The sequence below is a fragment of the Erpetoichthys calabaricus genome, chromosome 4 (genome assembly GCF_900747795.2).
Source record: "Erpetoichthys calabaricus chromosome 4, fErpCal1.3, whole genome shotgun sequence".
NCBI lineage: Eukaryota > Metazoa > Chordata > Cladistia > Polypteriformes > Polypteridae > Erpetoichthys > Erpetoichthys calabaricus.
Window position 1 is genome coordinate 253,844,758 of NC_041397.2, and position 15,854 is coordinate 253,860,611.

The window sequence follows — 15,854 nt, forward strand, 5'->3', positions numbered from 1 at the left end:
AGCACTGCAGAAACAACATCTTTCCTGTTTACTGTGAATGCTGACTTTCCAGGAAGTAACTGTTAATAATATTTTAGCAAAGAAATGCACACATTTTGCACATTGTGACTATGTGAATGGATTTTGGACATGTGGATTATGCAGCAAGAGTTTTTTCCTTTTTTCATGGATGTTTTTCTCATCGTTTGCCATTGTCCAGAATTAGTCAATACGATTTGAATTGAATTTGAATATTCAAGATGTACTTTCTCTAAAAAAAACACAACAAACTATCATTTTTGGGTGGAGTATTCCTTTAACAACTTGACAGTAAAGTATAACAAGAAAGAAGCAGGAAATCCATGAATGCGCTGTTACAACTTCAAACACCTTGTATGTTACTATTGCAGTACAGTATAGTACATGGTTGTGACATTCTGGGTTGGCTTCACACTCCTTGGCAGCTTGAACACAGACCCATCGATAGTCATAACTGAGATGAGCCAGGGCAAATGAAGATACACACAGTCAAGAGTTAGGTGAAAGTGCTTCGTGCCTTTAATTAACATCCAAACAAAGTTGCAAATCATTGTTCAAAAATTACACAGCCAATCCTTTATAAACAAATAAATAATCTAATAAAAGCATGGTGAAATGTGGAGGTTAAAATCCATTAATATAGCAAATAGTGCTTAAAACTAGGTTTTTAATCCCATGCAGAATCTGTCTTTTTAAAAACAGTTGTGAGCCACAGTGCTTCCTTTTCAAGCCGACATCTCCTCTGCATACCTCTGATGGGATCCTTGTCGCAAGAGGAGACATCCACCAACAGGCGTAGTCAACTGCTATTCCTGGCTCAGGCCCCATTAGTTTGGCATCTGCTGGGCACCACACCGAGCCATGCTCCACCTGTCCCTCTGCCATTCCTCAGCCTTACATGGGAGCCCACTTTGAGTAGATTCCCTGACCCCTTTTTCTCCTTTCCTTTTCATTTTCATCCTTCGTGTCTCTTGCCCAGGCTTTTTAAACTGTGGCTGGGTGCAGGTGCCACAATCTTCGAAGGTGTGAATAAGGCCCCTGACTGAACCACTTGCATCTGGACTTGAATACATGATCAGTCAAGTACCTCAATCAACCCCTGAGTGGCATGTGCATGTTTTCATGGGCCTGGAGTCTAAACACACCTGGACTTTCTTAAGCCAGGAACCTCTCTTATCATAATGGTACATATATACGGCATATATATATGTTATATATATAAAATCCTAAGCCTAAAAGTGCAATGATTTTGTGCAATGGTTTTATGTGACTTTTTTAAGTCATGTTTTTTGTCACGCTTTAAATTGGGATTATTTTAATACCTACATATACTGTATATGTTTGGTATCATTCTTTTCGGAATTTATCGAACTTTAATGTGATGTTGTTAGATTTTCAGATTCTTATTTGGTTTTTTAAAATACAAACTAAAAAATATCAAGAACACCTGTCCCGCGAGACAAGACTTAACCAAGATTGCCAAGAGATTTAACCATTAACATATCCATATTACTAACCGAGAATGCTAAACCGGATGATGGACGCAGGCACATCCGGCAATGGGCCGTAGCTGCAAAAAGACGTACTGCGCAGGCGCAAAAAGAGTCCGCGAGAGTCGGCTGAGGAGCCGAGAAAGGCGGACAAAAGAGGGCGAGAGAGGCGGATGAGGAGAAAGGCGGACAAAAGAGGGCGAGAGAGGCGGATGAGGGTCCGCGAGAGGCGCAGGCGCAAAAAGAGTCCGCGAGAGTCGGAGAAAGGCGGACAAAAGAGGGCGACAAAGGCGGATGAGGGGCCGCGAGAGGCGGACAAGACCACAGAAAAAAGGAGTGAGCACATACAAAAAGGAGTCACAGAAATGAGGCGCAACAAGCACCGAAAAAAGAACAGACGAGCGCACAACAGCAAGGCACGACCACACCCCCCCCCCCCCCCCACCCTACAGGCACGGGACGGGACACACACCAAGAGGGGGATTCAACAAGCCCATGGAAGACAAAAAAAAAGAACACAAAACCGCCCCACAGACCCTACAAGCAAGGGACGGGACACACACAAAGAGGGGGATTCAAACAAGACACAGGAACACAAAAAGAAAGAAGACGCTCGCGCAACAACAATCCCCCCCACACATCCATAAGAAGTGACACCCAAAGCCACATATTCTAAAGTGAACGTCGACACCTTCACACTAGGCAGCATAGGTGTCGGCATAGGTGTCAGCATAGGTGGATGTCCTTTCAATAAAGCACTATTAACCGTTCAACTGCAGAAAAGGATACATATTAACAGTGAGTGCGATCCTCCTTATTACTTATCCATATTTCGCATGCTGAGAAAGAAACAAGTCATGAATACACGGTCACGGGTACAAAACGATTCGGAAAGGATAACGGGAACAAACACACGAACACGAAAGAAACAAGAAAATAGACGGCGGCGCATAAAACGCGCTTCTGAAACAGTGGGGAGAAAAAATGTCTCGGATCAAAAAACGCAAAGCACAAGTGACACCGTTACAGAGACGTGCCCAAATGGACAGACACAATGAACGTTGACGCATTCAGCACGCGTGTCAAAGTGCTGCATCGAAAGAAGCATGATTTCAAACCGAAAGAGCTCGCGTATCAGACATACAAAAAAGGGAGCGAAGAGACAGAATAAATGAACGGAGACGTGAACAACGCGCAAATGAACTGACAGAAAAAAAAAAAGCAAGACGCGAAAAGCACCAAGCTCAAATGACCGACATACAAAAACGGACAAGGCTCGATACAAACAATGCACGGCGTAGACTGAAACGGACTTTGCGCAAAGCGGAGGCGAATAAAAAAAAAGAAAAAAATAGCGCGTCACAAATAATGGACATGCAACAAAAAGGCAATCAAACGCAAAAAGCGAAACATGCCCGTCGCGGACATCAACGCCACACACCTGTTAAACGCTTACGCAAAATGGCTGAAAACGCCTTCAATAAGGAATCCACTATTGAGGAAAATTCATTGGGATTAATGAATGTCATTTGCAATCATTGTCATTCACTTAACTTCACAGAAGAAACAACTGGCAATACAAATAATGAATTTACACGTTGTTGTCAAAAAGGTCAGATTAGACTGCCTCCTTTACATTCATATCCTGAATATCTAAAGAAGCTTCTAACTAACAATGTGCCTGAAAGTAAAAACTTTATGAACTGCATTACATCCTACAATAGTTCATTTGTTTTTGCATCTACCGGAGTACATATCAGGCCACCAAAAGGCAATGGCCCATACTGCTTTCGCATATGTGGACAAATATTGCATCGCATTGGAACAGTGCACCCTCAAACAAATCAACAACGCAAATATGCACAAATCTACATCCTAGATCCAGATGAGGCAATCTATCAACGCATGAACCTTCCTGAAAACAAACAATGCACAGAGCTTATAATAAGAAACGTCACTCATGTCATAAACAATCACCCATTAGCTAAGTCTATAAAAATGCTACATGAAGTTGAAAAGGAGGCAAATACAAAAGCAAATGCAGAAGGTAAAGCGGCAACTACAATTGCTTTGGTCTTGATAAAGGACAAAGAACAAGATCCAAGACGATACAATCTGCCCGTCGTTAATGAAGTGGCAATTGTCTTTCAAAGTAAAGATGGTGAGCCTCCATTTCACAGAGATATTGTTCTACATTTACGTCCTGATAAAAACAACACACCTACATTCCAACGCATAGACATTTGCTTTCCGCTTCTTGATACTTTATTTGTTATTTCTATGCGCATCATCCAAGGCTGCACACTATTCTATATCTAATTCATACATCTCACTCTTTGTCATGTCCCAACGCCAGGGGTTGGCGAGCGAAGCGAGCAGGGGGCAGAGCCCCCTAGTATATGTAGATTTTAAAATAAGCCAGATTTAAAGCATGACAAAAACGTAACATAAAAATCCATCCATCCATCCATTTTCCAACCCGCTGAATCCGAACACAGGGTCACGGGGGTCTGCTGGAGCCAATCCCAGCCAACACAGGGCACAAGGCAGGAACCAATCCCGGGCACTACCCACTTCTCAGACTGCAAAAAAATCTGTTTGTACCAGCTTTTAGTGAATAAGAAAAAAGGCGATAAATGAAAAGATGCGTTAAACATACAGTATTTAGTGAAGCCGAATCAGTCCAGAGTATTAGTCCATTTTTCAAAACCATTGTCTTTGAACTGAAGACCTCTTTCATTAAAGAAATCTGACTAATTGAATTAGACAAACATGCAAACAATGTCTAATTTGCACACCAAGGGCAATTGTAAACGTTGACTTTTTAAAGAGTTAATTTTAAATTCAAGAAACAAAATCTTTAAAAAAGAAAAAAATCTCTATGTGCAGTGTGAATACTAAAGGAATGGAAGGCTGTTTGCAGGAATTTCTGCCAGGGTAAATAACAATTTCACACTACAGTGTTTATTAATTGGGCTTTTCATTAGCACTTGTAAAATGTACTGCATTTATGATAATTAGCTTGAGCTTAATGTAAGAGTGCAATTCCTTCTGAAATGTTTGTTAATCTCATGGTGAAACTCTCAAATGTGGACAAAGACATATTCCACTCATCCACTTTACACTATTTTTAGGCAGTGTGAATGTTCACTAAAATAAAAGAAAAAGTACAGTATGTAATCATTTTTAAAATCATCTAAATGTAAGTACTACATTACTAATATTTTTATATCAATGTGGATGGCACAGGGGAATATTAGCACTATTGCCTTACATCTCCAGTGACTTAGAGTCAGTTTCTGGGTAGTCATCCACCCTATGTCCAGAGTTCCTCTTTTTAATTTTTCCATCTGAAAAGCCCAACAGAAGGTTAATACTTGACTATACTGTAAATCCTAGTTCCAGTGAAAGTAGGTGAATATGTGATTGGTGTACTGATAAGTGTTTGTTCCTCCTTTAAATCTGTTGCTTCTGAGATAGGCTCTACAGTAGTTCACATTTACTCTGTCATGAAACAGACAAATTCAAAAAATGCTTGGACTAATGGAAATAATGCTAAAATATAGTAATTTTTTCCCTATTGATTTTCAATAGGACTGATTTTGAAGTTTTGTTTTATCTGTTCCTCCTTGATACAAAATATTTTTGTATTTAGTCTTTAAACATGGTACACTCATTACAATTTTACAATGAATAAGACTCTGCAATGATAAAGAATTACCTTCATCAAAAATGGCAGTCCATGATAAATGATAAAGTAAAATTCAGTTCTTAATAATAATAATAATAATAATAATAATTAATAATAATACATTTTATTTATAATGCGCCTTTATTCTTCAGTTAAGTTTCCAGCTAAGTTTGGAACCAAATTTTAAATCCTTCTGTTTGCCAAATAAAGTTGTAAATGACTTAACTCCACTCTTACCTTATTAATATTTACACCCCAGAATTCACACTGTATACACAATAGACAAATATGTTTTTAAAATGAACAGAATAAATACAGCTAGTTTACAGAGCCTTTAGGTATAGTCTCCCAAACTCTGGAATGCCCTTCCTACTAATGTTACAGTATACTGTACACACAATATTTTAACATAGCAAATTTTTTAAAGCTGCTAAAGAGACTCTGCATGTTTATTTTTGATAATTGTTTGCCTGTTGTTGATTCCTTTAAATGCTCTTCCCCTTTCATTGTCCTCCAGTAATATTTGCCTTTTTTAATCACATTATTTTTCCTCATTTGGAACAGGCTCTTAGAGTGGACATGTCATCACCCAATGGTGAATACAGTGTTAGAACTTCATTATGCTTCATTGGAATCATAAGTGGCTACTTGTGCCATCAAGTGTCTTTATGCCAGCCAGGGAAGTTGATAGTTGGGCCGAGATTTTTTATTTCCTCTTCCTTGTCTTTTGGATGCTTTAGGAATCTTATATGCATTTAAGGATTTATAAAAACCCTCTTATGTATTCATACACCTAATTACATTATGTTTTGTGTTCATAATTCTGGTTTTGTGGTCTGTTTTAATTATACTGTATTGGTAAAGTGTATGGCATTTATAAGAGCAATCAACCTTTATAAGAAAAAATTTAATTCAATGCATAGGTATTTCTTCTTAACTATACATAAGTGAATTGAAATTATTTTAAAGTTGTACAGCAGTACTGCTGTGAAATAACCCTGGTATTATCCTCTGACTTGCAATTTTCATACAATTATCATTTAAATTAGAAGATCAATGAATTAAACATAGCAACAAGGAAACATAATGCACTTGCACAAGTAACTGGGGTAGGCTAAGTTTTTGTGAACTGTAGCAAGTATAATTGCATTTAAAGTTACAGTGAATGTTTGATCACTTTGCATTTCAAATACATTCGCCTGAATATATTAAAGAAGTTCATCAAACTGATTAGTTGAAATGTTTATAAAATATCACCACAACATGTACAGAGTATTTTTTTTTCCAAAACCAGACAGCCACATTAGGATTTTCAATGTGTTTCATGTCTCCTTTTTCATATCAGCAGCAAAGGCCAATTGCCAGCTATTTTTGACTGACCGCTCCCCTCAGCAGAGGAGACCTTCTGTCAATATCCAGAAATAGACAGAGGGTCCCATTTGCTAGACAGTTTACAACAGTCAGGCAAACAGCAAAACTTTACAGTCACATGAGTTAAAGGGCTTATTCAACTGAAGGTGTCAAGTGAGACAAAGTTGTAAAGGAATCGTGAATCACTATGAAGCTTAGTGTTGCCTTGTTTTTTGCAGGCTTTTTTGGTGCAGTTGGGGCAGTGTTTTTTCTTTTGGCCTTCGGTACGGATTATTGGCTGTTGGCTTCGGAAACATGTTCAGCTGCTGGGAAAAGAAACGATACTCCCAATACTGAACCCACTGAGGTTTGTCATTTTTATTATCTGGCTATCTGATTTGCACTGACAGGTGGATTGCCTTCATTTTTTAACATGATAATAAACTTAAGAAAAAAATTTAAGTAAAACAAATGCAGATATATAATTGAGTATTTTGGGATTAAACCAAACTGATTAACTTATGTATTAAAATGTTGTTTCACTATTTTACCTGATTTTTGATTATGTGTGTCTCTTCTTATCTACACTTGGTGTTTACATTCATGAATTCATCATCTACATATGGGACTTTAAATCTGGGGTAATTATAAAGTTTGCAGATGACATGCAGTGACTGTTTTTTCAAAGTAATATTCTGCTTTTTGGGACTCAGAATGTGTTCTAATTCATAATAATACAAAATACCCCAATACTTGAATTATTTTTAAATGTTTCGTTTATTGTACCTTTCAGGGTCTGTTGAGCAATATTTAAATTTCAAAAGTGTATGCTTGTAATTAAACATTGAAGAGATAGTGCTCTTTCAAAATAAAAAAAAGATTTTCCATACAATTCAAATCACTCATTTGCAGTTTACTACAACAACAACATTTATCTGTATAGCATGTTTTCATATACACAATGTAGCTCAAGGTGGTTTACAAAATGTAATAACAGGAAGTTAATATAAAACATAAACAAATAAGATACCTCATTTTACCTTAAACTATAGCTTATTTTCATGAGTGAGAATGTTGCTTGATTTGCTTTTATTTTGTAATTTATTCCTTTATGTACAGATATATTAAAGAACATTATAAAGTACTGTACATATCAAAACAGTTTTTTTCTTAAAGCTCAGTTAAACATAGTTTTAATATTTAAAATCTTATAAATACAAAAGTATTTTGATTAAGTAAATGCAACACTTAATGCATTTTCAATGTTTTAAAAAGTTACACTAGTGAGCAGAGTATGAATATAGAATAATGAGATACAGTTATCCTTTTAGAAGTCCTCTTATCATACTAAATATATACTGTAGATAGTTCTTGTTATTAGCAAACAGAAATGTTCATCATTCAGTTAATTAACACCTAAGACACAATGAAGGAGTGAAAAAATGTTGACCCAGTGGAAGACATGAAAGACAATACTCTGTCTAGTCTTAAGAATCCCATATACTGTATATTACATAACATGCATTTACATAGATAAGATGCAGGAGAGTTGCACAGCTGTAGAGTTACAACCTTACACCACATGAAACGCTGTGTGGCTTTTCATGTTTTCCTTAAATCTCCATGGATTTCTTTTAGGGGTTATGTCTGAAGACCTGCTAGTAGGTTAATATGCAGCTGGTATAATTGCACATTTAAAATTAATTGCACCCATTGCCCTTGATATATATATAGACTACATAAACAGTTTAAAAGTATTTCTGCATGAGAGAGTCCTAATAAAAGATCAGTAAAATGAGAGAATACCGTTTAATTGAAAGTAAAATTGAATACAACACCAACTAAAGATTTTTTGAAAATTAAAATAAATGTTATAGGTCTATATTTGAACAAGTTACTGACCCCAGAGCTTTACTGTTTTGACTGCTGCTTCAGTCTGATTAGTATTTTACTTGTCAAATTTCAATTCCATCTTGGTAATTTATCTCTTGAAAAAATGGTTTTGACAAGATACTCCTGCCATAAAAAGTATTCACCCCTTGAGCTATTCACAATTTATTGTGTTTCAGAATGGACTTGGAGCACTGTGGCATGGTGGTTAGTGGATATGCATCACAGATCTACGTGGCTGGGTTTGAATCCATGTCTAGTCAGGTTCTCTGTGGAGTTTGTCCATTCTTAGGGAGGTTTTTCTTAAGAGGTATTTTTATGCATCATGAATATTAATGAGTGAGTGATGGTATGTGTGTGTGATAGTTGAACTTCATATCCAATGTAACCAAGGCCTTTCCATTTATAAGGCACCTCTTATACCCTGCCTAGCTTTTTGAAGGCTCATGGGTGTCTGCCAGATTACATGTATAGACATTTTTATTCCCCTGTGGTATTTTGTGAAGGGTACTAAATAAGTATGCCATTCTTATGTCTTCTTCTTGATAGAGTTCAGTCCTTTTTTTAGGAGCAGTGATTTTGTTTTTTTACTTGATGTTAAATTAGAGTGACCATCTATTGCAAGCTTTGCAGGACTTCATTATTGATTCCTTGCTCACCTGTACGTCAACTTATTGATTACTTTCAGTTAGCTTTGTTTGAATTACAGTAAATCATATTCATGAAAATGTTTTTACTTTATTGTTATTTGGATGGTTTACATATTTTGTATGTCAACATTTCATCCATTCAAATATATCCAAACTAATAACAAAACCGGAGATTTCTGGACTTCATTGGAGCCCTAGGTGTACATCAATATACTGAATGAGCTGGTGCAGTGTTGAGTGGTTCTTTTCAATTATTTTTGTGTGTAAATCAGTTTGTCAGTCAAACATACTGTAATGTAATTTACAGTTAGATCTTCTAAGTCTGAGGTCATAGTTCTCTGTCGTAAGAGTGTCTTGCTCTCTGGAGGTTAGTGGGAAGCAGATGCCCCATATATAGGGTTTTGTCAAGAGGTGAGGCTGTGAGACTGATAAACAAATCAGTATAATGTTTGGAGTTTTAAAAGTATTGTAATAGAATATAGTGGTATCACATTCAGTTTATTATAAGCCAGTCACCATCTTTTGATTGGTTATGGGTAGTGATTTAATTCCTATGATGGGTGAGGTGATTTGAGCATATCGTGGTGATACAAAGTAAGTGACTTGATATGGGGCATACAGGCATAGTCATCTGGAAGAAGACCCAGGAACTGGCCCAGGAAATGTTTGAAGGAGAATATGTCTTCTGGTGATGGGTATGCCTGAACTACCTGGTGAAGTACCAGGAGAATACTATTAAGGATAGAGATGCCTGGTTTGTCTCCCTGGGACATGTTAATGGATATATAAATGAAGAACATGGCAGATTCTGAAAGTATTAACTACCCTTACTACAGTACGCCTTCATGGGCCCTGGTGCAACTAATGTAAGAGCATGGAGAATTCATAAAATTTTGTTAAATAAAGATCACCTGTTTCATTAAGGGTGTTTCCTGTGTCTGCATGGTATAACTGATTGGTCCATTTATTTTGTCATAATTACTGTAGGTGCTAGATAAATCATTAAACTGTCTGGGATTTCTTTAGGTAATGCAAAGGTACCAAATGAAAGTCACATGCATATGTCAAGCACATATAAATATTATACAGTATATAAATATTTTAATGAGACAAGGCTATTTAGCCATCACCCATTATTATTAAAGTTATTTCCCAGTTACCTAGATGGAAATTACAATGCAGACGTTGATGCTACAGTATTTTTTTATTTTATCCTTACTGATGCCAATTACCTATATAACGGATATTGTTGAATAATATGTGTTGACTGAATTATTTGGGAATCACAATTCAATGTCTACGTATGATGTTTACTAGGTTTGTGTCTGAATACTTCCTGCATTATTTCTGCATTATTTCTCTAGTGTCAAAATGATACAGAAATTTTTTTCCAATATCTTGTTTTGTTTGTTTTAGTTTGTATTGATATGTTAATTACACAAAACACAAAGGACATGTGTTGCTCGTGATAAAATAGGATCTATCATCATTTTGGATAAATCCATAAATTGCAGTAGTTTACTGGACCAAATGTTGAATGTTGTTCATTAAACTCTTAACTTAGCATTATCATTAAGTTATGTGACTGTATTTTGACAAAATATTGTAGGGCTTCTTTATCAAAATATTAGCCAGATACTTTTTAAATGATGTCCTGCTCCGCCTTCCTTGGATTATGCATTCATTTACTGGAACCGGTGTTACTCTTCAGACTAACTATTTTTATTAAATTGCTTGTCTTTTTGCTTAGCGTGGTGATGGAATGATTTCTTCAAAAGAATTTCATACAACCTTCCACCATGAGGGATTTTTCTGGAGATGTAAATTCAGTGGGATGTTTTCCGAAGACGATATATGGAAGTTCTGGTTTAGTAAGTCTGCAATAAAATTAGAAATATACATAATTCTTTGTAAAGATTAACAGTTGTACTAGAAAGTTTAGGTACTGTTTAAATTTTTTTCTCTTTCTACATAAATAAGACAAATGATACAAAACTTTTTATACTTGTTCATTTATTGAGAAAATGGTTCACTGTTACATACTTGTGTGTGAAAAAGTATATGAATCTCTCTGATTATCAGTTTATTCGAAGGGGAAATTAGAGTCAACTATTTCAGTCAATGGAATGACAATCATGTGTGCATGTGAGAGGCCCTGCCCTTGAAAGAACATAAATATAATAATAATAATAATAATACATTTTATTTATATAGCGCCTTTCCCATGCTCAAGGCACTTATGGGTCTTCACTAACAGCCTGGTCTTTACCGCACAGGTAAGTGTATCATACTTTGATCAAAAGAGATAGATGAGGACCTCAGAAAAATAGTTGTTGAAAGTCACTTGGCCAGAAAAGGTCACACAACCATTTCTAAAGAATGTGGACTCAACTAGTCAAATGCCAGACAGATCAGGTACAAATGGAGAAAATTCAATGATATTGTTACCCTCCCCACAGGAATGGTTAACCAAAAAGGATGACACCAAGAGTAAGGCGTGTGATATTCTAGGTGGTCACAAAGAACCCCAGGGTAATGTCTAAGAATCTATAGGCCTCTCTTTCATTGTCTAATGTCACTGTTCATGAGTCCACCATTAGGACAATGCTGAACACCAATGGTTATTGGAAGAATGTTTTGTAGATGAATGAGTCCAAAATGTAACTTTTTGGCTTGAATTGGAAGCATTATGTTTGTGAAACAGCAAACATTTCATTTTAGCATAATAACCTTATTCCATCCGTGAAACATGATGTTTTAGCAGTATGATTGTTTAGGCCTGCTTTGCTGCCTCTGTACCAGGACAGCTTACCATTATTGACGGAACTATGATATCTGAATTGTTCAAGCAAAGTCTACAGGGGAATGTGAGGGAATAAGTCTGTAAGTTGAAGCTCAAAACAAAGTGGATCAGGCAGCAAGACAGCAACCCTAAAAACAAAAGTCATTCTGCCTAAGAATGGTTAAAGCAGAAGACATTTCATGTTTTGGGAACAGTTTTGTGAAAGTCACAACCTTAATTCTGTAGTAACATTGTGGAAGGACCAAAAAGAAACAGTTTATGCAAGGAAACACATTGACATCCATGAGTTGAAGCAGTCGTGCAAGGAGGAACTGGGTAAAATTCCTCCATGCCTTTGTGAAGGCCTGATCAACAGCCAGAAACAATTAGTTGAAGTTATTGCTACACAAAGGATCACTCCAGCTACTGAAAACAAATATTTACATACTTCTTTTTTACACATAAAAGTATAACATTGGATCATTTTTCTTAATAAATAAATGAGTATAATGGTTTTTGTTATGTATTTGTTTAATTGGGTTCTCTTTATTTAGTTTAAGGAATTATGTAAAAATCTGGTCACATATTAGGTCATATTTATACAGAAATTGAGAAAAGTCTAAAGGGTTTGCAGCACTACATGTAAAAGATATTCACCTCTACAATAATATCCAAGACCATGTTCCCTTGTATATAACTAGGTATCTTTAAATTTGAATTATGACTAGCATTTATGTTATGGCATATGGTGCAATAGTTGATTTTTTTTAATGTCTTTATTATGGCAGCTTCCACAATTCAGGTATTGCATATGAAAATGTTTTACAGCATTAGATATAACTTTTGATTGTCTAGAGCAGGGGTCTCCTATCACAGTCCTGAAGGGCCGCAGTGGCTGCAGGTTTTTGTTCTAACCCGGTTGCTTAATTAGAAAGCAATTCTGCCAATAATTTAATTTCATGGCTTGTTAGTGCTTTAACTCTGCTATGTCAGGTCATTCTGATATCCTAGACTTTCTTCCCCTATCTAAGGATATCATCCAAATGATTTGAAGGCTAAAATGGACGAGCAATTCTCAATCATTCACTTTTTTCTCTTTACTTTCCTTCCAAGTATTTAATTAAACCAAATAATGCAAGATAAATACACACTGGCATAAATGGTAACAAGCCAAATGGAGAAATGCTGGTCTCTTTTGTCATTCGCATGTTATTGCTAATTAGGATCCATTAAAAACTGAATGAATACAGCTGTTTAAGATGAAAATAAGCAATACGCATTCAAAATGTTAATGAGCGAGACAACTAAAGTGGAGCAGAAGTGTTATTTGAGCAATTAGTGCTTCTTATTAAGCAATTGGGTTGGAGCAAAAACCTGCAGCCACTGCGGCCCTCCAGGACTGTGATTGGAGACCCCTGGTCTAGAGTATGCACAAAACAAAAAAGCATGATTATTAAATTTAGTTAACGTTACAGTAAAAGCTAGAGTTTGATTGAGTTTGTTTGTCTTTCTGCTTTAAATGTCTTGTAGGTCTAACAATGCCCTTTGACACTGCCCACTTCCCTTCCACAATCTACAAAGTAATATTCTAAACCTGTCAAGTAAATTTCTCTTGAGTCTGTTTTGAAGGGAGGTGATCCTATCTGTTCTGTTATGGCCTTGATATTTACAACAGAAACATTTATTTATAGAGCACATTTTCATACAACAATGTAGCTCAGAGTGCTTTACAGAAGTTCAAAAAAGTTACAAGAAGAGAAAACAATTAAGATTAAGCAATAATAGAAATAAATAGCAACAAAACAAGGGAAGGTTTAGTTTAAAATACTCACTTCAACTAACATTGTTATTTATGGGCTATTTTGAGCAGCTGAATTTGAAACTAGTATGCAGTGTGACCCAAGCTATGACTAAATATTTAAACACATATCTGTTCATCTTATATTGTGTTACATGGTAAAGTACCATAGACTGGTGTTTATCATGACTGGCTCTATACAAATAGACTTGGACTTTTAAGGTGACAATATACTTTATATTGTATACTTTTATGCAGTGCTGCGTAGCATATTATTTGGATGTGTCTCTCTAAGGCTCATATTGTGGTATGATTTACAAAAGTTCGGTGCCATCCTCCTAAATCTGGTGAAAGATATATCTGGCTTCATGCACCCTATCTTCATTCATGCACCCTATTCTTCTTTCAAAGCAAAATAAACAGAATTAAATGTTTGGAAGTTGTCATATGTTATCATTCATTAACTGAAATGTTCAATTGTTTGTAAATCTGCTTGGTCAACAACTAGAGCTACACTTTGAGATAGCTTAGATATACTGTATATACTTAGGAACATTTGGCTCCTTTTTTATGATTTCACTGCACAGACCCAAAGATGTTTTTGCATTTTCTGTTTTCAACACTGCCATCATTTCGTTGTGCATCAATTTGGCATCTACTATGTGCTTTTGTGCCTTTCTTAAAACAATGTAATAATTCATTTTCTGTGTATTTGGCTCTCCGTTGAGTCAGCATCTATTTGCATTGTGTGTCTCTTTTAGGTTTTCTCTGGGTTATCTGGTTTCCTTGCACATCCTGAAGAAATAAATCTGAGACTTTTTTGGTGAATTTTAGTCTTTGAGTTCTACGTTGGCTCAGTAGGGGTGCATGTAGGGTGTGTTCATAAATGTACACCTTATTTAAAGTTGTTTCTTGTCTTGTACCCAGTATTACTGGGATTGTTTATCTCTCCTTGTGGCCTTCCAATGGGAAAAGGCAGGTTCTGAAGGTAACAGGATTTATTATAGAAATAATTAACAAAAATACCACATGGTTCCCAGACACCAGGACAGCTCTCAGCATTATTTGTGTATCTCCACATTGATTTCTCAGAATAATCTTAAAAAAAATTATCACGGTTTTTACAAAATCAGTAGGTAAATATCACATGGTTGGCAAATTCAGGTCAGCATTTTCTTTCCCAGATAAGAATCCTCTACTAGAAAATCTGTTCAACACTGACTTTTGCTCTTTTGCTATGAAAAAGGAACATATTTTTTATTTTAAAAAAAAGTCTATACAATTAACATATTAGAGGGGTCTTCATATTAAAAACACTGTTTTACAGAGCTACATACTGTATTCATGAATTATTTTTATATAGCACTGTACTCCAATATGTTGATGTTCCAAGAATAAATGTATTAGTTGAGAAAATGACTGCATAATACTATCAATTTACTTTAATTCTTTGGATTGTTACATATTTTGACTTGGTTTTATTACATGTTCACATACCACGCAAAATATCTCGAAAAATTTAACCTGATTTATCTTGTATTATAATTACATTTCTCCTCATTCTTTCCCCTTTACATTGCTTATTGGGTAAATCTTTGATTTCTGAACACCTTATTTGTTCATACCTAATTTTCTACTCAATTCAGTTTGTCTTTTTATATTTTATCTGTAAACTATGTGACCTTGGTTTCTCCTAAGATACCTTGTGACGGTGTATACTGTACATGTATAGTAGGGGCAAACTACTCAACAAACTCGAGCTTTGAACTTGGAGGCCTCCCATCATTGACAGAAGCTGCAGCTTTCTATTTGGTTGCTAAAAGTGCTATATTATTGCATATAAAATTATATTCTAGGCATTTTGAATTATGTTTTTGTATTTAACTTTAACTTGCTGCCAAATGCATTCACATCACTCACAATACTGAATAATAATATCAAAAGTGCTTTAAGTATAACTTTAAAAAAACATTTGTTTTACAATCAAACTGGCCAGTATCAATAACATGTAATTATTTAATGCTCAAATTCAGAACTGTAACATACTTAGGCATTTAATTGTTCTGCTATAGATTGTTATGCATTCTTACTCTCTTAATAGTAGATGCATTTTCTTTTTGTTTAATTACAATTTTTTTAGCATTTTGTACAACTCAAGTATGACTCCTTATCCAGGTGCTGAAAA

At 35.6% G+C, this 15,854-nt stretch overlaps 1 protein-coding gene across 1 annotated transcript in view; it reads left to right on the forward strand.

The window, feature by feature from the left end:
- Window positions 1-6,626: 6,626 nt before the first annotated feature.
- Window positions 6,627-15,854, forward strand: part of tmem182a (transmembrane protein 182a) — a 28,116-nt gene continuing 18,888 nt past the window's right edge. Inside the window, exons 1-2 of the mRNA XM_028800653.2 lie at window positions 6,627-6,916; window positions 10,840-10,960. Coding sequence (XP_028656486.1) covers window positions 6,758-6,916; window positions 10,840-10,960 — 280 coding nt within the window. The 5' untranslated portion in view covers window positions 6,627-6,757. The remainder of the gene's footprint in view (window positions 6,917-10,839; window positions 10,961-15,854) is intronic.